General features: G+C 41.5%; 1 protein-coding gene across 8 annotated transcripts in view; it reads left to right on the forward strand.

The window, feature by feature from the left end:
• MAP4K3 (mitogen-activated protein kinase kinase kinase kinase 3) overlaps positions 1-26,688 on the forward strand; it is a 1,209,829-nt gene that overhangs the window by 193,848 nt on the left and 989,293 nt on the right. For all 8 annotated transcript variants that reach the window (XM_086927230.1, XM_086927231.1, XM_086927232.1 and 5 more), the window contains exon 4: positions 23,227-23,291. In XM_086927230.1, the coding sequence (XP_086783356.1) occupies positions 23,227-23,291 (65 nt within the window). The remainder of the gene's footprint in view (positions 1-23,226; positions 23,292-26,688) is intronic.

Below are 26,688 nucleotides of genomic sequence, written 5' to 3' on the forward strand. Positions count from 1 at the left end.
TGTCCAGTCATAAGCGCAGGATTGTTGATGAGATCACCCCTTGTAGTCAAAATGGTATTCGGATTAAATGGTGTGAGGATAATTCTGATAAACTACTGCGGAAAATAGTGGGTGCAGGTTCCGAAGTGCTACTCCGCTGTCTTGACTATGATGCTGCTCCCTGGTGCATTATCGCCGATTTTGAGAAACTCAGCGATATAATTAAAAGGTCCCTCACTATCACTAAGGATATATCCAAGAGGGCAGCTTTAGGTTGGTTCGACAGTGCCTGTACTAATTCATTACAAGAACTAAAGAGGGATTTTCCAAGACACCCCAGAGATAGGGATGCCGTTACACTTCTTAGGGCGACCTATAAACTCCAGTTGACCCATAGAAAACAGGAGCTTAGGGAGCAACCCTGGGACAACCTGACCAAAGCGGAGGAGCTGCGTGACAGTAAGTTATTTTGGAGTACTGTCAACAGCCCATTCCTCCAAAAGGAGGAATTCCCAGTTTTAACTGCCCAGGTTAGTGAGGATAGCTGGGTCCAATATTTTACAGGAATCTTTGTCCGGCTAGGGAGGACCAGGCTAGTCTTAGCGCTGATATTATAGAATTTAAACAACCCCTGGGGATTACACTATAAGAAGTAGATAATGATAGCTTATCGCCCTCCTCCGCTTCCCCGTTAGGTGGGGTTTCCTTTCTTTCTCTTTTTTCTCTTCTTCTTCTATATTTCGGGTTTGGTTCTTGGGCGACAGGCACACTGCTGGGGGGGGGGCCGTAGTCATCTGCAGGGGTGCAGGGTGGGGGGTTGGGGGAGGGGATCTTTCGTTTTTATTTTTGTTTCTATGGCCTTTTTTCTCTTCTCTTATCTTTCTTTGTCTTTTTTCTTTTCTGGGTCAGTGCAGTGGGTTTCCTTTGGTATCAATCCCTGCTTTTTCATCTGTGCCTCAATTTTCGTGGTTTTTTTGGGGTTTTAGGGCAGGTAACAGCAGGCGCGAATTGACCGTAATATTCCTTCACATCCTGACCTTTTGTTTCAGCGCCATTGATTTGATCGATTACTGTTTATTGTCGATATGTTTACTATTCTGCCTGCCATTTTCGCTGTTGGGAAATTGTTCGGCACCTGATCCTTCCATCTTATATTATAAAATGAAAACCTTTTATATCCTGTTTTTCTAATTGTGCTGTTCAGTGGCCAAGAGTACGCTAGCATGGAGATTCTGCTCCCGAGGTGCTGCATGTGATTAAAATTGCTCTCTGTTAATCTGACTGCTTAGCGGCCGGCCCCCGGGGTTGTAGGCCCATACTTGTATTTGGTTTAAATGTCAATAAAGGTTTAAAAAAAAAAAAAAGAAGTAGATAATGCCATCCGTAACAGCAAGGGGGGGGAAGGCCCCAGGACCGGACGGAGTTCCGGTCGACCTGTATAAATCTGATCTGGCACTATGGAGCCCCCTCCTGACCAGGTGTTTAATGCATCCGTTAACAATAGTACTCCCTCTACCTGGAGTGACTCCATAATTTTGCCGATTTATAAGAAGGGGGATAGAGGAGAGGCCAAGAACTACCGCCCTATCTCCCTTCTGGATTCCTCATTAAAAATTATGAGCAGGGCCCTATTGTTGCGACTGGAGGATTGGGCGGAAGCCAATAATATCCTTGCGGACCCTCAATTTTGTTTCCGGAAGGGTCTTGGCACAATTGAGCAGTGTATTAATTTAGATCTTATCATAGGGAAATACACCAAAGCTAAACAGGGTTCATTGTTTCTTTTCTTTGCAGACCTCTCAAGTGCCTTTGATCTTGTGGATCATACTCTCTTGTGGTCCACCCTACTCGAAATGGGAGCCCCGGCACCAATAAATTACTTCCTGGCTAGACTTTACAACAAGTTGTCAGCTCAGATCCGCTTTGGGCAAGCGGGGGAATGCACTAAGATCAGGGTTAAATCTGGCATCAGGCAAGGTTGTGTCTTGGCCCGCTACTCTTCTCCCTTTTTATAAATTCTATGGAGTCCGACCTGAAGAGGGTTCAAGCTGACGCCCCTCAAGTTGAGGGCCAATCAGTACCGGTACTGCTTTATGCAGACGATACTGTCCTACTTTCGAGAACTCCAATAGGTCTTCAAAAACTTATGAACCACTTTTATGATTTTATTCAGGGGAGGAAATTAAAAATTAATAATTCCAAAACTTTTATCATGGCCGGTGGGAAAAAGGTGAATCAACTTAAATCATTCCAGTTCAAGGAACACCGAATCGAGGTTGTGGACAAATTTTGTTATCTTGGCATAACTTTTAGTAGTAGTGGGTCGTGGGCACCGGAGCTACTTAATGTCAGGGCCAAGATGGGTAAGGGGTCCTCAGGAGTATTTCGTTTTGCTTCAAAACTGGGCAGTCGTCGCATCCCTGATATGTTGAATGTCTACCGGCACAGATGTGCTTCAATTTCCCTTTATGGCTCAGGAGTGCGGGGCCATTGCCACCAAGGGGATCTGCAAGTAGCAAAGAACTTATTACTTAAGAGAGTCCTTTGTCTCTCCCCCTCGGCATCCACTGAACTGATTCACAAAGAGGTGGGGTTGGAATATTTAACTGACCTAACAGAATTGAGACCCCTTATGGTATGGAGGTCAATCTGGGCTAAGGACGAAACTGGATTTACCAGACAAAGTCCGCCAGATTCCCTGGTTAAAATATGTTTTAACGTCCTATAAGGAAATTTTTGATTTGGATGTTCACAGTGACCCCCTATGTGCCATCAATTTACCTAAACAGGAGGTTAAAAGTGTTTTTGGGGGGAACAAATCCAATAGGCGTAGAGTTTAGCCATTTTACAACTCATGTTTTTTATTTAACCAACAAGGAGGAAGTTTATGGCATGCCTAAGTATTTAAAAGCAATTACCAAACAGTCACATCAGTTTGTTCTCTCAAGGTTGAGATTAGGCATTGTTCATAACCTGGTGGCATTCCCACGGATGAAAACCTATACTTCAACTCCTTGCCCATGTGATGGTACCACCAAACAGAGCACGTTGCACTTTATGGCAATTTGTCCACTGTATATGCACCTTCGTATTTGTTATCTCAAACCCCTTTTTAAGAAATACCTTGTGTTTACAACTGCTAATGCCCTGAGATTACTATTTGCACTCGATACCTCGGATATCTGCTTTTTTACTGCAACCTTTATTTTAAAATCAGTGTCCACTAGAAAAAGCCTGGAATTTTAACATTGCCTTCTGCATAATTAGTTGCTTGGTCCATGGTTCTGCCTCTACTTGAGTTGTCCCAATTCTTGTAATATATTGTAATTCTTTTGCCTTGTAACATTTTTAACGTGACACTTTTAAATTCTGTGTGCTTTTATGATTGTTTATTGAATAATCGAATAAAGCTTATGAACTGAACTGAACTGACCCTCAGTTTAAAATTCTGTTTCCCATCTAAATGGATTTTGCATCTGTTGCTCATGGCAGAAAAGCAAAATTTTCAGCATTGCAGTTAGTTCCAGGAACTCTTCAAACCAAAACAGTTGTTTGGGGATAATATCAGCGTTTCATGCCCATTAAACAGTTCAAGCTCAAGTACCACAATGAAAATTAGTGGAATTTTAGTTTGATTTATTTGGTCAGTTCATATATTATCCTTCATCAATTTCAGTTCAGTTATGTTTTTGTGTTCCTAGATTCTCTGCCACTCACCCACATTTCTTTGCCTGGCTCTTCTGTCTAATTCATATCTATGGATCCTGAGCTCCATGAATGATGCAGCAATTTAGTCACTACTTTCCTTGTTCCCCCACGCCCCCCACGTTCCCTGACACGCCGGCTCACTCCTTCGAGCTAGTCTAGCATTTGCCACAAATATGCCCTTCAGTGAAATTGGTGTAGATTGAGTGAGGAAGTTATGAAATCACTGTCACCTTGTATGTAAGGAGAGTTCTTGTCAGTGTTTCTGAATTACTTTTTTGGAAGGAATGGCATTACTTTGGCTGGTATATATGTGAAAAACATTTCCTAGGCAATCATAGATAAAGAAGAAAATACACATACGGAGGGTATAGTAAAAATCCAAAACGATGAAGTGTTCTATAAAAACTATATAGTATATTTATTGTTCATTAATAAAAAATTCCTAGCAAATAAAAAACATCAAAAATTCATTTAACAACACATATGTATCGACAATAAATTTTACATTAAAAATACAATGTTACAATACAGTGAGATTTCAATCAATGGGTAACTTGTCATAAATATAACAAGCAAATCATTAATAGCGTAGTAATCTTTCGTCGCGCGTTTCGGCGTATCCAACGCCTTCTTCAGGAAATTACCACAACCTAAATAATACCGTGTAGAGGTGCAGTAAGTAATGTACTTACTGCACCTCTTGTCGAGCATTGTCAACAAATGTCACATCTACCACAAGAAATGAAATGGTTTGTCCTTGAAGTAGTGAAATGTACCAAACGCCATCACAATATAGATCGTCTACTCACTTTAAAAGAAAACAAGTGGATTTGGAGGTGTAAATCAGTGGAACAAGGACTGAATTCTGTAATTGAATGGCACACTCTGGCCACACTGTGATTAGGATAACAGCATTTCATCAATTGTGTACATTGGTAAACTGGTGGAGGATATTGATTGGTATTTTCAATCCGTTAACATGATATCCATCATGATAAAGTATGAGTTGTTTACTGTAAAATTACTTTCTTGACCTTTGAGTTGTCTCTTTTTATCTGGTGACAGTTTTTGTAAGAGAAGACTTATAGTATGGATAGAGGAGCAAACCCCTGTAAATACGGACCTCTATACCGTTCCAAAATGGCAGTCGCGCTTTTAGGTGTCTGAATGTGGTCCTTTATAATTGAGCAATCATGATGCAAGTACTAGGATTGGTCCGACATATGATAGGTTATCTACAATAAACATTTTACCATCATTAAAGAGGTATTGATGTGAAGATCGAGTATTACTTATACAGTAGCATTGACTTTCTAAGATGGCCGCGCCGTTCGTAATATGTCCCACATGACCTATACCTTGTAAGGTAAAAGATTGCGGTAAGCTGGCATGGCGTATTCGCCTGATTGAAACTTGCAGTGCACATATACAGAACGCGGAGAACCCCAACTTCAAAGTAAGTCGATTTGTAAGCGTAGCTCTCGCAGAGTATGTATGTTTATTAGAATCGAGTGTTTGTTGGGCCATAATGAGTTAATACCCTCGTATAATTTTCTAACTTTCAGGCGATTTATACGCTATTGTGGAGTCTCATTGTAAGTATGGTTCTTAGACTTTTCACAGCACTTTTTGGGTGTTTTTAGTTTGGTAGAGCCAGGACAGTTCGATAGGGGAATGTAATTCTGCATTTGTTGATTTTTACAGATCAAATTAAAGCCATTGGTGATTTTTTGTAAGTATGGAGAGGCATGTTTCTCTTATGGTTATGATAATGTTATATAACCGTTGGAGATATTGATATTAGCTTTGTGCTATATTGTATTCCCTATGTTCAGTAGATTAGAAGACAATAAAGTTACGTGGAGAATCCCAACTTCCGGCTGGAAGTGATTGGTAAAGATGTTTTGCCTAATACTGAATAAGTTAAGATTTGGTATTATGTGGTGTATACAACATAAGGGGTTTTAGCACACTATTCACATTATTATGGGGAACTTGTTAGTAACACTTTGGGTGTTGGTCACTTGGTTTGTTTTTTAAGTGAGTAGACAATACAGCATATGCAGGGAATTTAAGGTTTTCCTTCTTTCTGATTGTATTTATTTGTAGATATTGATGTGCAACTTGTCCGTCCTGATGATGGTCCCAAGGATTGTATAGACCAACGGGGGACCGAAACGTCGACAGTTTAACACTGTTTCGCAGATATAACAATCATGGTTATGACCTCAAAATGGGTTCATTGATATTCTAAAAAGAATATGATGTATGGTCTTTTTACTGGTCCATATAAAGGAGCGAAAAGTGTTTTATACTACTGATAACTAAGTGCAAATATTCGAGTAGTATGTACATTGCCATATTTCATCTTTTTTAAAATTGTGAATAAATAACACGACAAATTGTATTTCCTGCATTTTGTTGATTGAAGATCACTGTTTTGTGACTGAATTGTATCTATTGAAGTATTGTGAAACAAATCCTGTGAGGGCATTGTGTTTTTGTAATTGATAATACCCAGTCCTTACGGGAATATTGGGTGGCTCTGTCCTGTTTATAAACTATTTGAAATTGAGGCTGGGAACCCTGCCCGTAAATCCGCATCTGCCGCCTTGGGAACGTATAAAAACAAAAATAAACTGCAGAACCTGTAGCGATTTTAAAGAGGACGTCCTGCATATACTGTGCAGTTGTTCAGCTTTAAATAATGAGCAAAGACTTTTACTCAAACCACTGTGGAAGCAAAGAGTAGTACGAACACGCAGGCAAGCACTAATAGCCAGCTTTGATGGAAACAACACTCAGCTAGCATGTAGGCTAGTCCGATTTATTAATACAGCACAAACTAGGTTAAATTTAACTAGGAAATGACGATCCGGTCAAATTAGGCTATTATCAAAAGACAGATTAAGCTGCATAAACTAGAACTCTGAAACTCTGACTTAAGTTTTGTTTGCAGACTATTGTACCGAGCCCCAACCTTTTCAATATCTATATGGCCCCTCTAGCGGAGGTAGCGGAATCTTTTGGTGCCCAGATCATATCCTATGCTGATGACACCCAGCTACTTTTCATGTGTAACTAGGGTGAAGATTTTGACAGTCGTCAGATCAGGGATTGTCTGGAAGCCGTGTTTGAATGGTTTCAGAGGCATAGTTTGAAAAGCAACTCGGCTAAGTCGGAGCTGCTCTTCTTCGGAAGTCCTCCGGACCCCGAGTGGAAGTCCTGGTGGCCGCGTGATATGTCTCCGCCAGAGGACACCTCGCAAAAAGCCAAAAATCTGGGTGTTTTATGGGATGTAGATCTCTCTTTTAGACCCCAGGTTGTAGGGCTAACCGGAAAATGCTTCGGTATTTTAAAAATGCTGCAGAAGTTCCTTCCTCTAATATCCCTCCAACATAAGAAAATCATAGTTCAGGCCTTGATAGGCTCACACCTTGATTACGCGAACGCCCTCTACCTAGGCCTCCCGAAATATCTTCTCGCTCGTTTGCAGGTTGTACAAAATTCGGCCGCTAGAGCCATCTTTGGACTACCGCGAAGGGCCCGCGCGTCAGAGTTGTTTGAGAGACTTCATTGGCTTCCGATTGCCAAAAGAGTCACTTTTAAGATCTTGACTCTGGCCTTTAAAGCTCTCCACTCGACCGGCCCGAATTATCTCCGGAAGTGGATGGCTTTCTACGCTCCTAGGAGGTTCTTGAGGTCCGCTATGCAGGCTAAAACGAGCTCGAACTGGAGGTCGCTCTTTCCGGTATCTGGCACCATGCTGCTGGAACAAGCTTCCGCTTGCTCTGAGATCTACCTCTAACCTGCTCGCTTTCCGAAAGGACCTCAAGACGTGGCTCTGCCCAGTAATTTCTCTGCTGCCATGTGGAGGGTGCTGTGTTATGTATTTTCCTTCTACGTTCTCTCTTTGCCAAAGCGCCGGGACACTCCTTGGAGTAGCCGTGCGCTATAAAGGGCATTTTATAACTTAACATAACATAACAGGCTGTCTTCGACCGGAAGCTCTCCACTATCCAGATCCAGTTGAGAGTAGTTTTGGGTTAAAACGATACTGCCAGAACTTTGGGGCCTGCAATGGCAACATACATGCCCCCTTGGCCTCCAAGAAGCAGGCCAAGAGGTTTTTCCAGACTGAGCAGTGTCCGATCATTAGTAAGCTGTACTGAAGGTTCCAGATTTCGAGCTATCCTTTTTTGTACAAATGGATGTTTCTGTTGCAGTCATTGGTCAGCTTGAAGAGAGGAGAAAGGATTGTCTGTTGAGCTTTGTTTGCCTTCGAGTATTTGCTGGGCAGCAGAAATAAGTTGTACTTGAAAAAAAAACTATATTTGCTGTAGTGTATGCTTTGTGGTGCTTGAGTACTTATTTGGGACCAAATGTGTTTTTTGATTCAATTCACCAAAGGTTTGGATTTATATAGCGCTTGCTACCCCTCATGAGGTGTCGAAGTGCTTTTACAGTGCGTAGCAATCTACTCCAGAACCCATAAAAGATTAGTGCAATATTATTCATTAAAACGTAGCATTGCAAAAAAGTATGAATCACACAGAAATAAACACCAAGAGAAAAGTCTGCCTGTGCCTCTTGCCTATATAACAACGTTTTGACCAAAAACATCTGAAATGAAAGGTTTTTCTTAATTAGCTTTGGCATTTCCCTGCGATGGCTGGGCTTTCAAACAAGAGAAAGCTTAAAGCAGCGTTGTCAAAGCACATCACGTTCCAGTGTACTGCCCCAGTGTATTCTTGATCTCACAAATAAAGTATTAGGGGTTTCAGCAATGGGAAATAGATTGCAAAACAGTTACGTTTTATTGTTATTAATCCTCAATTTCCCCTGAATCATTACTACTCTGTTTATGTTGATCTGTGCCCTCTACAGATTAAACATTAACGACTTCCGTGCGTCGGTGCCCCTCTACAGATTAAACATTAATGACTTCCGTGCGTCGGATGGTCCCCGGCTGTCTGATGTCATTCGCTTGTGCGTCAGACGGCCCCCGGCTGTCTGATGTCACGGTGGGCTTGTACGTCGGACGGACCCCGGTTGTCTGATGTCATTCGCTTGTGCGTCGGACGGCCCCCGGCTGTCTGATGTCACGGTGGGCTTGTGCGTCGGACGGCCCCCTGCTGTCTGATGTCACGGTGTGCTTGTGCATCAGCTGTCCGATGTCACGGTGGGCTTGTGCATCAGCTGTCTGATGTCACGGTGTGCTTGTGCATCAGCTGTCTGATGTCACGGTGGGCTTGTGCATCAGCTGTCTGATGTCACGGTGGGCTTGTGCCTCGATTTGCGCACACATAAGAATTCGCCTGCACAGCGGGGAAATGTGCGCCGCATCGAAGCGGTAATAAGAGTTAAACCACGAGTACATCTTGAAATATTATTTGATTAAAAGCTGATTCGATCAGATTAATTTCATTGGAAGTTATAAAACCTCTCATCGCTGCATTATGAATGATTGGTATCCTTTTACTAACATTTCCTACTACACTACGATTTATGGTGATTGTCTTGACATCTCAGTATGTATTTTAACAGTCACTCAGAATAGCCCAAACCGTAATTGCTTCAAGTATGTCGAGAGATGAGTGGACCCAATTTCAGGAGCGCATCCTTGTTTTCTGTTTTTAACTCGGAGCTTTCATTCTGGGTGGAATATTTGAATGAAAATGTGCAAGTTGTCTACCTGTCAGTAGTGTTAGTAGATTTTAAAGATTCAGCTTCTGAGGGCAACATGTTTATTTCTTTCATAGCAGTGTCCAACAGACTTAAAGGTCTCTTCTTATCTTTGATGTTAAAGTGGGGAAAATATATTTTATTTAATGTGCTAAGAAGGCGTCTGTAGTATTGTGTGTTTCCCTTTAATTGCATGCTTGCATTTCTTGTGTATCCTTTTGAATGCTGGTGTTCTGTGTTCTACTGTTAGAATTCTGTGATGTACCACTGATCATTCTACCATCTGTCACTGAGGTACATGGATGTGCTTTTCTTCATGGATTAAACTACAACTTAATTCTTCTTCTGATTGTCTTACTTGAGAAAGAATGCTACACTAAATTGGCGACGATTGGGATACTTCAAAAGAACCTGCAACAACATTTTTTTTTTTGTTTTCTCTTCTTGAGTATTTATTTTTTTATCGTCAAAGGAATAATTGATCTGCTGAATTTTTCAATTTCTTCTTTAAACCTACTTCTACAAGTTTCATCGAGGATTCAACCACGTTCTGGTTTTCATTGTTTTTCTTTTTCTTCTTTTGTTTCTAATTGGATCGGAAGTAAACTACAATTGCTGGTTTTGTCATAATTCTTGAGGGAAATTTGTGAGTAGACTTCCTGCTTCATGTTTAAACTTTACTTCGTCTATTTTTAATAATTTTATCCCGGATAAGCAAACTTGTATTTACTTGTTTACCTTCAATTTGGCCATTCCGTTAATGCACTCGTCTTTACTTCATTGCTTAGCAACGCGAGTGTGCCTGGAAGAAGCGCTCACACCTCCACGCTTCTTTGTTGCTTAGTGACATGTTGCGTACGAGATGCGTTTTGATTGGCAATTCAAAGGTCACGTTGTGTAACCTTGCGCTTTAAACGTGCCGCCATCTTGGATTTCTTCGAACTGATTTACAAGTTCGTATTTCTTATGGAGCACTTCAGTACCTTGTGTCTTCTTCGGCTTCTGCGTATTTATTCAGCGTTTTCAACAATTTCGACCAGCATTGTGAGTTTGTTCAACATTTTAGTTTTTTATTTTGATTTTGTTTTTACCTTCTTGAAACAAGCTTCTTCCACAAGTGATACTTCTAACACTGCTTCATCTTCTTCATGCATTAATATAAATATTAGTACACCTAAGGAATTTTTGACTTCACCTGGGGAACCAATTGTTAAGTGGTCTGAGTGGAAGGAATTTTTTCTCAATTATATAGCTACTTTGGAGGACAATGTTGGAACTTTGTCTCCTGAACGTAAATTGAGAATGCTTCTACATAGTCTTGGTCCAGAAGGTTTAGGAATCTATAATCAGATGCAGAAACCAGAGAGAGCAGGTGACATTGACATTTTTAAAGCTGAAATCTCTGATTTAACTGAGCATTATTCACCTATAGTATGTATTGGTGTTACCAGACGTGCATTTTTCAAAAGGAAACAATTAGAGAATGAGTCAGTAGAGGAATATGTTTCCCAATTGAAATTGCTTGCTATGCATTGCAAATTTGGAGTATTTTACGACAAACTCATTCGTGATCAAGTTGTTGTGTGTTCCAGGAATAAGAGTATTCAAGATAGACTATGGTTTGAGGGAGATTCTAGTCTGAAGGATGTGATAACTTTATTGAAAAAAGCTGAATTATCCGATAGAAGCTCCAAAGCTTTAGCCGATCAATCTGGAACTACTTCTACAGTTAACAAAATTTCGGAAAAAGATAATAAGGAGTTGTCGGACAAGAAGGGTGATAATAAGTTTCATTCTGATAGGAATTCTCAAAGAAAGTCTTCTAACTCAAAATCTTTCACCAGGAAAACGTATAATAACAATGATTCTTTTTCCTTTGCTTGTTATCGTTGTGGTGATAAGAACCACAATGCAGGTTTTGAGAAATGTCCTGGTAGGTTTGTTAAATGTTCTAATTGTGGGGTTGTGGGGCATTATGCTAAAGTCTGCAATAGAAGTTCCTCACAGCCATCTAAAATTTTCCATGTTAATGATACTTATTCCTCTGATTATGATTCTGACAGCGATTCTCCTTCACCTTCTACATCTGGAAAGTTTCAATGCAATATGGTGGTATGTACTGACAAGAGTGTTAAGAGCTACTGTTAAATACGGTGCATTGTCATAGATAGTGAAATTCTTTTTCTCTTGAACTAGTTTTTTTTTAATTTTTATTTAGTTACTTGTGTAGGTGAGGATACAAAGGTGAGTTAAAGATTTATGAGCCTCAGATTTGATAGAGTTTGCAATTTTCCATAAAGTGTTCAAGCTGATGAAATAATATCAAATTTTCGTGGAAGAGTGAATGACGAAATTGTTATGGCTTATTGGATTATACATTCATCTGTACTGTGGGGATTTTAGAAAAATTGTTATGTGTTTGTATGGTACATAAGTTAGGAATTTGTTATTCAAATGTATTTACTAGTTTTGTTTTTTATTGTTTTAGAAAAAGGAGGATAGTTGGTATTTGTTATTTTAGAAAAAGGGAGGATATGTAGTATCGTGTGTTTCCCTTTAATTGCATGCTTGCATTTCTTGTGTATCCTTTTGAATGCTGGTGTACTGTTTTCTACTGAGCACTGTTAGAATTCTGTGATGTACCACTGATCATTCTACCATCTGTCACTGAGGTACATGGATGTGCTTTTCTTCATGGATTAAACTACAACTTAATTCTTCTTCTGATTGTCTTACTTGAGAAAGAATGCTACAGCGTCCATTAACATTAAACGAGAAAGTAATGTTCAAATCAGGGCATGTACGACAAGTACACAGGGAGAATGCCTGGTAACTTAAGTTACACACTGGGTCTGAGGTTTCTCCTCCGAGAATCACAAGAATAGTAAGTAAGTAAGTAGGACACTTGTAGAGCGCAACAAATGAAGAGGTGTCTTGGCGCCATAGGTAGCCAGTGAGCGGGTAGCGGACTATAAGAAGTCGCATCATTTCCTATCTGGGAAAAGCCATAATAAAACATATTGTTGTCCTCAAGCTAAAACTAAAAATACTTAAAACTAGCCAGTATTTGTAGAGTACCAAGCCAAGTATGTACATTGAGGCGGGAAAAATGCATGGCTTGGCTTGTTTAGAAAGTAATAGGATGACAGGCTTATCATTAGCCATGACTTCTCCTGGAGCTTAAATGCATAGGTCTGGTATTTTTATGTCATTTTCCTGTAGCAACACCTAGGCCCGTATTACTGAAAGGGTGTGCTTTCCATGTTTGTGCCACAGCACATCTTAAAGTACCTGCGCTGGGTGCAAACATTAAAAGTGCGCTCTGTCAGGAAGAATGCGCTGCCTTTGGGGCAACCATGAACTCTCGTTTGCTCCCAGGGCAGCGCATTCAGGAGGAATACAGAGTAGCTGTTTAAAAGCTTGTTCTGTGTTTCTCTGTGCAGTTGGCAACCCACCTGCACTTTGAAATGGTATTACAGAACCGCTTGCAGGCTGCGGCAGTGAGTGACTGCACCCGCCTGCAAGCGGATGCCGGGGGTGGGGGTTGTCCATTGGACCCCCTTTCATCCATTTAGAGGGCTGCATTTAGAAGGCACACTGAAAGTGTGACACCCTTTAGTGGTGCACTTTAAGTGTGTTTTCTAAAGGCATGGTTGCCTCTATGCCCATGCAAAGGCAAAGTTATTCCCTCATTTGCATGGGGCCACATGTAGGAAGCTGGCTCTGAATATACTATACCAAAGTGAGGTATAGTGTGCACAGAGTCCAGTGGAACCCCAAAGGTAGGCAGAGGTATTTGTGGTAGTGTGGGTAAACAGTAAGGCTTTATCAGAGGGCAGTGTTAAGCGTTTGTTGTTCACACTCAATCAGCAAATGATGTCACACACTCAAAGACTTAACTCAGACTTATTTTCTTTGTATACAAATTATTAAGTTAATTCTAGAACCAAGCGAAGCCTGGCCCAGGTAAGACAAATAAATGCTTTGCAAAAATTATTCTGTGTTTACCATTGAATGTAAGTTCAAATGCAATTTTTTTTAAATATAGGTAAGTCAAGGATTCGAAATTACTGTACAGATTACTTTTCAGTTACTTTTTAGATGACTTTTTAAGTTACTTTTTCTACTATCAATGTGATATGCCTAGGTATCACACTGGTTCAGAAAAGGGGGTGGTGATGGACAGAGTATCTGAATTAAACAGAACACTCGTACCCAGTCAAAAGATCAGGGCTTGATCCATCACCGTTTTTTAGCTCACTGCACCATCCCAGCTCAGAACCTGGCTACATGCAAATTAGTCTGTCCCTGTCCCAGTGCATCATGGGAACAGGGCAGACCAAACTACCAAGCCAATTCTTTTACTGGAAAGGAAACAAGCTTCCGGGGACCGGTTGCTGGCATTACAGCCGTCTTCGGCCCAGCTTGCTTGAATCCTGATGTTGCAGTGAGCAAGGGACTCATGTCTGCGCATACCCTTCCACGCTTATGGTGGACAAAACGATTCAGAAAAGGGGGTGGTGATGGACAGAGTATCTGAATTAAACAGAACACTCGTACCCAGTCAAAAGATCAGGGCTTGATCCATCACAGTTTTTTAGCTCACTGCACCATCCCAGCTCAGAACCTGGCTACATGCAAATTAGTCTGTCCCTGGCCCAGTGCATCATGGGAACAGGGCAGACCAAACTACCAAGCCAATTCTTTTACTGGAAAGGAAACAAGCTTCCGGGGACCGGTTTCTGGCATTACAGCCGTCTTCGGCCCGGCTTGCTTGAATCCTGATGTTGCAGTGAGGAAGGGACTCATGTCTGAGCATACCCTTCCACGCTTATGGTGGACAAAACGATTCAGAAAAGGGGGTGGTGATGGACAGAGTATCTGAATTAAACAGAACACTCGTACCCAGTCAAAAGATCAGGGCTTTATCCATGACCGTTTTTTAGCTCACTGCACCATCCCAGCTCAGAACCTGGCTACATGCAAATTAGTCTGTCCCTGGCCCAGTGCATCATGGGAACAGGGCAGACCAAACTACCAAGCCAATTCTTTTACTGGAAAGGAAACAAGCTTCCGGGGACCGGTTTCTGGCATTACAGCCGTCTTCGGCCCGGCTTGCTTGAATCCTGATGTTGCAGTGAGCAAGGGACTCATGTCTGAGCATACCCTTCCACGCTTATGGTGGACAAAACGATTCAGAAAAGAGGGTGGTGATGGACAGAGTATCTGAATTAAACAGAACACTCGTACCCAGTCAAAAGATCAGGGCTTGATCCATCACCTTTTTTATAGATCACTGCACCATCCCAGCTCAGAACCTAGCTACATGCAAATTAGTCTGTCCCTGGCCCAGTGCTTCATGGGAACAGGGCAGACCAAACTACCAAGCCAATTCTTTTACTGGAAAGGAAACAAGCTTCCGGGGACCGGTTTCTGGCATTACAGCCGTCTTTCGCCCGGCTTGCTTGAATCCTGATGTTGCAGTGAGCAAGGGACTCATGTCTGAGCATACCCTTCCACGCTTATGGTGGACAAAACGATTCAGAAAAGGGGGTGGTGATGGACAGAGTATCTGAATTAAACTGAACACTCGTACCTAGTCAAAAGATCAGGGCTTGATCCATCACAGTTTTTTAGCTCACTGCACCATCCCAGCCCAGAACCTAGCTACATGCATATTAGTCTGTCCCTGGCCCAGTGCATCATGGGAACAGGGCAGACCAAACTACCAAGCCAATGCTTTCATTGGAAAGGAAACAAGCTTCCGGGGACCGGTTTCTGGCATTACAGCCGTCTTCCGCCCGGCTTGCTTGAATCCTGATGTTGCAGTGAGCAAGGGACTCATGTCTGAGCATACCCTTCCACGCTTATGGTGGACGAAACGATTCAGAAAAGGGGGTGGTGATGGACAGAGTATCTGAATTAAACAGAACACTTGTACCCAGTCAAAAGATCAGGGCTTGATCCATCACCGTTTTTTAGCTCACTGCACCATCCCAGCTCAGAACCTGGCTACATGCAAATTAGTCTGTCCCTGGCCCAGTGCATCATGGGAACAGGGCAGACCAAACTACCAAGCCAATTCTTTTACTGGAAAGGAAACAAGCTTCCGGGGACCGGTTTCTGGCATTACAGCCGTCTTCGGCCCGGCTTGCTTGAATCCTGATGTTGCAGTGAGCAAGGGACTCATGTCTGAGCATACCCTTCCACGCTTATGGTGGACAAAACTATTCAGAAAAGGGGGTGGTGATGGACAGAGTATCTGAATTAAACAGAACACTCGTACCCAGTCAAAAGGTATCACACTGGGACGTTTCCTAGAGAAAAGGATGTAAAATACATTTCGTACAGTTGTAGTTTTTCAGTTTTTCATACAATTCAACTCTACACTTAAAACAATTTTCAAGGAAAAAAACAGTCAATGTATTCCTGTGGAGAAAAATGAAGTTATCGGTTAAACAGTAAGTACTCGGTCTTTGTGGTTAGGTTTCTGGGGTTAGAACAAGGGTTCCCACAGGGTCAATGATCCACTCTAAAAACACCCTCAGCAGCACTAGGCCGGCCAAGTGCAGCGTGCTGAGGCCCACTGTTATCCAATTGGGGCTAGGTGACCTCCAGTTGGTGGCTGCTCACGAGCAGGCCACGAGCTGTAGGAGCGAAGCTCCTGGGTTAGGCTCAGGGAAAAGGGGGATCTGAGTTAGCACCCAAAGTATCGGGTTCCCTGTTGGTTTCAATGGGTATTCTCCTGTTTCAGCAAAGACTGCAGGCTCGGGGCGAAGATCTTCTGGAGGTGACCATCAGTTGGAGAGGTAAGTTGGTATGCCTGGGGATGCTGGGACTCAGTCGATTGGGCCACCCAAGGCCGTCGGACTTTGGTTGCAGGGGTGTCTTTAGGTGTCGGTTTCTCTTACCAGCTCTGGTCGCTGTTGGGGGATCCTCAAGAAAGAGGATGCAGGCTTCAGTGGGAAATTTGAGGTAGGTCAAAGATCACCAGATCTCAGGTCAGGATCGCCGCGGAGAACGCCTCGTGGTGTTGGGCCACTAGAACTCGGGCTGTGGGCGACTGTTGCAGAGTGGTGCAGACTCTTGGGCGGTGAACTCCGCTCTGTTTGTGGAGTTGTCTGCACTCTGGACTCTGTGCTCCAGAAAACTGCTTCTCGTAGTGCAGCAAGGTTTTCCCCCCTCTCACGCTCAACAATGCTAAGTTGGCGAGTGCACTGATGCTCTGGTAGAATTTCTACTTGACCAGCTGGGCGATCAATGCGAACAGCAGTTTGTGCTACATTCCGACATTTTCAGAACTTCACAGTTTTTTTGTCACTTTACGGAACTTCGGCTAGGACTAGTAGGTAACCATTTCTCTCTAATAACATTCCTGGCTATTGCAAATGCTATCCTTTATTCTTGTTGTAGGGCTCAACCTTTAATTTACTGGAATTAATGTTCAGTAACATCACATCTTAAATTTTATTTTTCAGTTGGGAGGTACAGGTGTTGAGGGGGGTCTTTTGTTCATATGAATTAATTGTACATGACCAGAGAGTGTTCTCCTTAGTTACCAAGCTATCCGGAATGCAAGAAAGCTTACACTTCATGTGATCCAATTGCTGAGTCTCCAGTATGACCATGAGATTCTTACCAAGTGTTACTCCTAAAATAGTTTACTCATTGAGGTTGCTGCTCTAGCTTGCACAGTGATTGCTCAGGGGAACCCATGTAATGTTGTATTAAGGATGCAATTAAAACAGACATTCCCATATAAAGCATTCATCCCTTAATTATGTGCGTTGAGTTGTCATACTTGTGACACTTAATTTTTTTTAACTGTTTACCTTATATTTGCGAACACTTTGTAGTTTTAATTTTATAAGTGTAAGAGAAGGTGTTTATATAAATGTTTAGATAGAGGACCTTGGGACCCTAATCTAAACTATCATGATCATTCAAAGGATTTATAAAGATATATTTGCATGTACCTCAAGCTTCATTGATTGCACATTTCCTTACAAATATTTTTAAATCAAATACAGTATTAACCCTCTGAAGAAGTTACAAAAATAAGGAAAGTGAATACTCAAAAATATTTATTATGGCACAACCTAGGTCCCTGGGTCCACATACACTGTCTTCAAAAGTCTGTGGCTTTTGGTTGGTGTTTTAGATATGCTCATTGATACTTTTACTAGACACACTTTATCCCTGTATAGAAACTCATCTTTTCTGGTGTAATTTGTGCATAATAAATACAATTCAGATCATTAATTGTGTATATTCTTTTATGAGGAGTTGATCTTTTGTTGTGGATCATCAATGGCATATTTACTTTTGCTGTCACTCCTTTTGTTTGTAAAGCCAGTATATCCACATCACTGTGTCAACTTTTGTGAAATAGCACTATGTATGTCATCTGGTAAAGTGATCTGCTGGAAAATATAATTTAAAAAGATGTCATCTGTGGTAAATAAAATATTACCCTGTCGGAATTTCTATACTTAAACAATGGGTCATGCATATAATGAGAGGCAGAGTCCGTGGTGTCCGATTCAAAAGGGCTTTATTTCAGTAACTCGAGTTAAGGGAGAATCGGGTTCCATCACCACTAAGGCTCAGGAAGGGTCTTCTAAACTTTATTCACACAGTACAATATTTATACATTTAAACATACATTACATTGCATAGAGAAGGCGGAGCGCTCCAGGCGGAGCAAAAGAAAGAGAGAGATAAGAGCACATGGGCGTGCAAAAGGGCGTGTAAGAAGGCGTACACGTGGGCGTTCACCTGAGGAATCATAGGTGAGTCATAGGTGGGTGGATACATGGAGGGGGTCTGCATGGTCAGTTGCAACCTTTACCCTACTTGTGTGCGTAACTTGGTCATGACGTGCAATTAACGTGTAACTGGGGAAGCTGGGGGGAGCTGACTTTCGATCTAGTAGAGAAGCCTTCAGTGTCAGGACGACCTGTACGTCTGGTATTATCTGATATTTTGGGTTAGGAGGATGTATTATCTGAAGTAAAGGTCGCTCGAGCAAAGATTGCTCATCACCAAGAGCCAGTGTGTGCATATATTTCTTCGTGCATTGCGTGGGGGCCATGGGCTTTCTATGGATGCGAGCTCTGCAAATCACTTAAACGGAGACAGGAAGGCTGGGCTCTATCTCTGCAGACGGGGTTCTGTTTACCTTCTTCACTAAGCAGGAATGTGATTCTGTGGAGCAAGTAGATAACTGTGTGCAAAATACTGTCTTGGCAGGCCGGGCTGGACCAGAAGTATGCGAAAGGTCAGGGATACTTAGCTGAGCTGCAGCTTTCAGAGCGTCTGGAGGCAAGAAACCTGAGGCTCAGGCTGAGCCATAAAACGGGTTCATCTTGACTTTTATTAAACGTGCACCATGCAGATACATTGGCAACGTGGGCAACATAGGCCTCAGTGCAGAATTAACATTTCTTTCATGGAGGGCTTGGTAACTGACATTCTAATGTGGGACGGAAATACAGGGGCATTATTATTACAGGAATGGGAGGGGAAAAATGCATGGGTGACATGCACATGCACTAAACGTGGGGTACACGCAGGGGACACATTGGCCACATAAAATTTCTATTTCCTCATTCCCTCCTTGTCCCCTACTGTGCCCTTCAGGACACATCTATATTCATGAGACCGTATATCTGATCATACAGCATCATTTGTTCGTCTTTTTTCTTTTGTATACGTGGATGGGGAATACAGGCAGTGGCACACAAGCCGCAAATCGCCGAGCCACATTGCAGACAGAGACAGCAGCTGAATATCATAAGCAGTATCATTCCTAGGAACGACAACACTTTCCATCCCCATGCTGATATTACACCCCAGAGCCAACCGGACCAAGTCCACGTGCCTGGGTCTTGATGTATCTCGTGAGCTATCTTGTGGAGTCTTGTTATTGCTGCGTACACGGATGGCGCGTTATTAGGAATAAACACGCAACAACTGGAGCCGATCACTCTACAAGCCCCGCCCCTATCTGCCAGGATGACGTCAAGAACAAGGCGATTCTGAAGAACAACAAGTCGCATGGTAGACTGCTCCTGGGTCAAGTTCGCCAGGGCTGCTGTATTCTCATTCACTACTGCTTCTAGAGTTCTTGTTAACCTATGTATGAATTTACTGTTTTGGACGGGACCTATGAAGAAAAAGAATCCTCTATTGAAATCTGTATATTGCTCCCAAGCTGTCTCAGTCTGATCAATCACTGGGGAATTAGTCTCCCTCCTGTGTCTAACGTGCACTAGTCGTGAATCACGATGATAATGGGATGGGGCTAGAAAGACAGGGGGCAGAAGGAACGATATATAGCATGTGCCACACCAGTCTAAGGGCGGATGTACATAGGCTGTCTGACCGCAAATGAAATAGGAATGGCGAGATGTATTGAAGGAAGACTTCATTGATTGCACATTTCCTTACAAATATTTTTAAATCAAATACAGTATTAACCCTCTGAAGAAGTTACAAAAATAAGGAAAGTGAATACTCAAAAATATTTATTATGGCACAACCTAGGTCCCTGGGTCCACATACACTGTCTTCAAAAGTCTGTGGCTTTTGGTTGGTGTTTTAGATATGCTCATTGATACTTTTACTAGACACACTTTATCCCTGTATAGAAACTCATCTTTTCTGGTGTAATTTGTGCATAATAAATACAATTCAGATCATTAATTGTGTATATTCTTTTATGAGGAGTTGATCTTTTCTTGTGGATCATCAATGGCATATTTACTTTTGCTGTCACTCCTTTTGTTTGTAAAGCCAGTATATCCACATCACTGTGTCAACTTTTGTGAAATAGCACTATGTATGTCATCTGGTAAAGTGATCTGCTGGAAAATATAATTTAAAAAGATGTCATCTGTGGTAAATAAAATATTACCCTGTCGGAATTTCTATACTTAAACAATGGGTCATGCATATAATGAGAGGCAGAGTCCGTGGTGTCCGATTCAAAAGGGCTTTATTTCAGTAACTCGAGTTAAGGGAGAATCGGGTTCCATCACCACTAACGCTCAGGAAGGGTCTTCTAAACTTTATTCACACAGTACAATATTTATACATTTAAACATACATTACATTGCATAGAGAAGGCGGAGCGCTCCAGACGTAGCAAAAGAAAGAGAGAGATAAGAGCACATGGGCGTGCAAAAGGGCGTGTAAGAAGGCGTACACGTGGGCGTTCACCTGAGGAATCATAGGTGAGTCATAGGTGGGTGGATACATGGAGGGGGTCTGCATGGTCAGTTGGAACCTTTACCCTACTTGTGTGCGTAACTTGGTCATGACGTGCAATTAACGTGTAACTGGGGAAGCTGGGGGGAGCTGACTTTCGATCTAGTAGAGAAGCCTTCAGTGTCAGGACGACCTGTACGTCTGGTATTATCTGATATTTTGGGTTAGGAGGATGTATTATCTGAAGTAAAGGTCGCTCGAGCAAAGATTGCTCATCACCAAGAGCCAGTGTGTGCATATATTTCTTCGTGCATTGCGTGGGGGCCATGGGCTTTCTATGGATGCGAGCTCTGCAAATCACTTAAACGGAGACAGGAAGGCTGGGCTCTATCTCTGCAGACGGGGTTCTGTTTACCTTCTTCACTAAGCAGGAATGTGATTCTGTGGAGCAAGTAGATAACTGTGTGCAAAATACTGTCTTGGCAGGCCGGGCTGGACCAGAAGTATGCGAAAGGTCAGGGATACTTAGCTGAGCTGCAGCTTTCAGAGCGTCTGGAGGCAAGAAACCTGAGGCTCAGGCTGAGCCATAAAACGGGTTCATCTTGACTTTTATTAAACGTGCACCATGCAGATACATTGGCAACGTGGGCAACATAGGCCTCAGTGCAGAATTAACATTTCTTTCATGGAGGGCTTGGTAACTGACATTCTAATGTGGGACGGAAATACAGGGGCATTATTATTACAGGAATGGGACGGGAAAAATGCATGGGTGACATGCACATGCACTAAACGTGAGGTACACGCAGGGGACACATTGGCCACATAAAATTTCTATTTCCTCATTCCCTCCTTGTCCCCTACTGTGCCCTTCAGGACACATCTATATTCATGAGACCGTATATCTGATCATACAGCATCATTTGTTCGTCTTTTTTCTTTTGTATACGTGGATGGGGAATACAGGCAGTGGCACACAAGCCGCAAATCGCCGAGCCACATTGCAGACAGAGACAGCAGCTGAATATCATAAGCAGTATCATTCCTAGGAACGACAACACTTTCCATCCCCATGCTGATATTACACCCCAGAGCCAACCGGACCAAGTCCACGTGCCTGGGTCTTGATGTATCTCGTGAGCTATCTTGTGGAGTCTTGTTATTGCTGCGTACACGGATGGCGCGTTATTAGGAATAAACACGCAACAACTGGAGCCGATCACTCTACAAGCCCCGCCCCTATCTGCCAGGATGACGTCAAGAACAAGGCGATTCTGAAGAACAACAAGTCGCATGGTAGACTGCTCCTGGGTCAAGTTCGCCAGGGCTGCTGTATTCTCATTCACTACTGCTTCTAGAGTTCTTGTTAACCTATGTATGAATTTACTGTTTTGGACGGGACCTATGAAGAAAAAGAATCCTCTATTGAAATCTGTATATTGCTCCCAAGCTGTCTCAGTCTGATCAATCACTGGGGAATTAGTCTCCCTCCTGTGTCTAACGTGCACTAGTCGTGAATCACGATGATAATGGGATGGGGCTAGAAAGACAGGGGGCAGAAGGAACGATATATAGCATGTGCCACCCCAGTCTAAGGGCGGATGCACATAGGCTGTCTGACCGCAAATGAAATAGGAATGGCGAGATGTATTGAAGGAAGACTTCATTGATTGCACATTTCCTTACAAATATTTTTAAATCAAATACAGTATTAACCCTCTGAAGAAGTTACAAAAATAAGGAAAGTGAATACTCAAAAATATTTATTATGGCACAACCTAGGTCCCTGGGTCCACATACACTGTCTTCAAAAGTCTGTGGCTTTTGGTTGGTGTTTTAGATATGCTCATTGATATTTTTACTAGATACACTTTATCCCTGTATAGAAACTCATCTTTTCTGGTGTAATTTGTGCATAATAAATACAATTCAGATCATTAATTGTGTATATTCTTTTATGAGGAGTTGATCTTTTGTAGTGGATCATCAATGGCATATTTACTTTTGCTGTCACTCCTTTTGTTTGTAAAGCCAGTATATCCACATCACTGTGTCAAGTTTTGTGAAATAGCACTATGTATGTCATCTGGTAAAGTGATCTGCTGGAAAATATAATTTAAAAAGATGTCATCCATTGTTTTTCTGCTGGAATTAGGGTGCAGTTAATGTCACTGGTCAATAATTAGCGAGGAGTGTTCATGTAATTTAAAATTAAGCAACCAAATTAAAGCATATGGATGGTCATATAGCAGAATAGGGCTGCTTGAAGATCATCAACTAAAACATGTACTTGAGAGGGGCATATGTGTGGAGCAGGTTTTTACCTGCTCAGAGAACAGCATTTATTAGATTGTTCTGATTTGCCATTTGGGTCCTGTAAGCCATACACAATAAAATGTATCTAGTCTCAGTTTGCAGAACAATTCAGAATTGTAATAATCACATTTCCGTCTTTTACTTATAATTGTGACGCCTATACCTTCTGGTTGCCAAATTTTGATCTCAAAATGTTTGTTCTCCAAAGACATTGAAACATAATTATTTCAAATTTAGTGATTGATTTGAGTAAATGTGTATTTTTGTTGCATACACAATATTACATTGTGTTGCTAGACATTTGAAAAATGTCTTCTCTTTTTTCAGGCGTGATAAACTCTGGATCTGTATGGAGTTTTGTGGAGGTGGTTCTTTGCAAGATATTTACCATGGTAAGTTCAGCTGTTCTTGTAAATGCATTCACTTACTTTTAAAGTTCAATATAATTTTAGGAGTATTTAATGTTACCTGTATTTTAATATGTGCCGATTTATATTTTCTTGTCTTGGAATTGAATAGCTCTCAGTTTTGTCTAAGAATTCATCTCCAAAATATTTTACTACGTTTTAGAACCACGGGGCTACGCATTTGTCATTCCTAGGCTATAACTGTCCATAACCATTATAAAACCATTTTATAAGCTCATTCTGTAAATGAGAAATAACCATGCCCAATTGTCAAACGCTTTCAGAATTATACTACATGACAAGGATTCCTACAAAAATGTATTGCTGCCAATGCATTTTATTGCTCGTCAGCACATTTTGTTAAATATGTTAAGCTTAAATTCTTTTATCTTGAAAAATTGTGTTATATTGAATACCAAAAACAAATAACAACAATACAAGAATTTTAAAATACACATTGATGCCTGTCATAACATAGTTTTGAAAGATAACATAAAAGCTTTTATACATCATTTTCAGCATTCAATTTCGAAATCTATTTTCAAAATATATTTTTTAAAATATTCTTCTTGTATGTATGTAGCACATATCCGGGATCTCCAGTGTGCCAAATTCCAGAAAATGTTGCCTCCTGTTGAGTTAGTGATGGTCAATGGGTAATGATTCTGCTAGCAATGTACTGTTCATTGAATGCATTGATGGATTTTATGTGCATGCAACAGTAGGTGATAGTCTGTCTCAAAAGACAATGGGTAGAGAAACCTAATATATAAATTGCTAAAGTAAGTAAATAATAAAATGATGCTTACAAATGAGTGAACTACAATCTAAACATAAGCCAGTGTTAAGTTATAATTGATAAATGTAGGTTACAAGAGGAGCTTCTCAACTATCCTAATATATTATGTTATAGTGGTTTGGCTTTTTTGTAGTTAAATAGCTGAAATATCCAGAGATTCTAAGATAGCTACCAACTTTATTGATTTTGATCTGTTAGAGTATTTAAGCCAAGCATTCACCTGCACTGTATATATAACCTACCCCAGCCCCCAATTATGTATTGCGACCTTGTCAGATAGTGTCTAATTATCCAGTATTGTTTTACTGCACATCAAAATCATTAGATCAAGAAATAAGATGAATTTATTTTCCATCTCAAGTATGTTATTTATTTCATGGGTTTCCGAGCAGTTGGATATAAAACCCAATTAAGGGTGTTACTGGAGTGTTTTACAAATATGTTTGGTTATTCTTTGTCTTTAAGGTTGGATTCATTTGCATTAAAGCAGCATGTGATATATGTCTCCTTTAGTTTCATGATCATGCCCACATATTTCAGATTGAAGGATGCCCTCCCTGTCATTCTTACAAGGTTCCAAAATAATCTATAAATTGTTAAAATATTTGGGCTGGATTACGGAAAGGGTGAATTTGGAGAGGTTGGGAGAGTTCCATAGTCGTAACGGTAGTGACTGTGATCATTCTAGTTGATCTAATTTATACATTTCCTTTTTGAGGTATTCTGGGATACAGTATGGCGTTTAAAAGTTTCTGGAAATTAAGCTTTATATTTTTGAAGCTAAGTGAACCAGTTTTTTTAACCTATCTATGCGTTGTGGTCGATTTGGGTCATGCAGTTTACTTAATTTGGATAAAGCCATAAAAATGCAGGATGTTCGGAGTGAATCTAGTTTTCATCTCCAAAGTTATGTGGTATAATGTTGGACCCTAGATTAGTTAGCTATAGACCTACACCTCTTAGACCATTCCTTCGAGGATAGTGCCTTGCCATACCTTTAAATAAATAATTGAATAATGATCTTATGTAGCCCCCAGCTATTCTGAGAGTAGAGAAACCGTAATTCTCAGAGTGGTCCAACAGAAATGTTTTCAAGACTTTCATGAACTGGAGTTCATTCTGGGTATCGCAAAGCTTGAATGGAAGACGATTCCAAATTAATGCTGCCAAAACGGAACAACCTTTCCTTGAGTGTTTGAATCGAGGGACTACTATGAGACTTGACTCATAAACAGCGTGATGAACCAGTACCAGAGACTTAAACACAATTCTCTTCTTAATCGGCAGCCAGTGCAGCTCTGTAAGATAGATGGAGGGGCAACAAGGTAGTTGAAATAAAAGGCGTTCTGGACAACTTTCAAGCGCTTGATGAGATAGGCCAGTGTAAAGTGCATTACAGTAATCCAGTCTAGATGTAATTAGGGCATGGACCACTGTTCTATGGTCCTCGAATGGCAGCAAATAGAGACATTTCTTAAACGCCCTCAGAATTGCGAAACAAGATCTGAAAATACCTCGTATACCTTGGGTTGAAAGGGGAGACAATGGTCAAATTTAACTCCCAGGTTCCTGACCACCGCAGCAGTAGTGGGTGGAGGAGGGGGGAGGGGGGGTGGAGTCTATATGAGTATTCCACCAGCAAGTAGAGGCTGGGCCAAACAGAAGTACTTCAGTGTTATCCGAGTTTGATTGCAGGTTATTGATCTGCATCCAATTCATTACTGCTCCCACACATACTGTAAAAAGACTTGTGCAGTCAGAGAGCTGTTCTCTTATGACATTGTCATCTGCATAAGGAATTATCATAATATCAAAGGACTCGACTAATGCAACTAATAGGGACCTATAGATATAGCTTCCAGTGCATGATTACTATGCTCTAGATACTAGCACTTGTTATGAAATTGTATTGCTGCTATTACTAAAAATATACTCTTTTAAAAACATTGCCACGTTTTAACACGGCACTTTACTTCATGATTTTGTGCGCTTAAACTGATTACTTACTATTTTGTTGCTTTACCGCTTGTTGCCTTGTTGTCCCCGCTCCCATTGGCTGGATTAGGTCAGGTGGGACGCCAGTCTCGGGGTCAGCCCATTTAGTCGGGATGATTCTTTCCGCACACAGCGGATGCGCACAGCGGGAGCGCGTCGAAGTTGCGCCAAAGTTAAGCCCGTCTGCGCCCGTCCGCGCTGAGACAGCGCCTCGGGTCAGACGGGCTGGGCCCTGTTTCCCACGTTCTGCTGATCGTGAGTTTTATACACTTTCTCCCTTGCTCTCTATTAGACCCCCTCCCATGATATGTCATCATACCCTATCTCCTGATGATATATCAATTATTAACTGGGCTTGTAATGCACCTAGACCTGCTCGTAGTCGGCATTTCAGAAAGCATCAGGCTTGTTCTGGGGCAGCTAAGGTTTTAGAAAACCCTCCAAATGAGGCAGGTTTTCTTGTTAATGCTAGGTCACGGGTCAAAAATAACGTAGCATTCAATGACTTTGTAGCACAGAGGAACCCCCCCCTGGGTCTTTATAACTGAGACCTGGGGTTCGGATTCCTCTGGCCCAGACTTGGTCGAT

This window comes from Lissotriton vulgaris, chromosome 6, assembly GCF_964263255.1.
Source record: "Lissotriton vulgaris chromosome 6, aLisVul1.2, whole genome shotgun sequence".
In the NCBI taxonomy this organism is placed as follows: Eukaryota; Metazoa; Chordata; class Amphibia; order Caudata; family Salamandridae; genus Lissotriton; species Lissotriton vulgaris.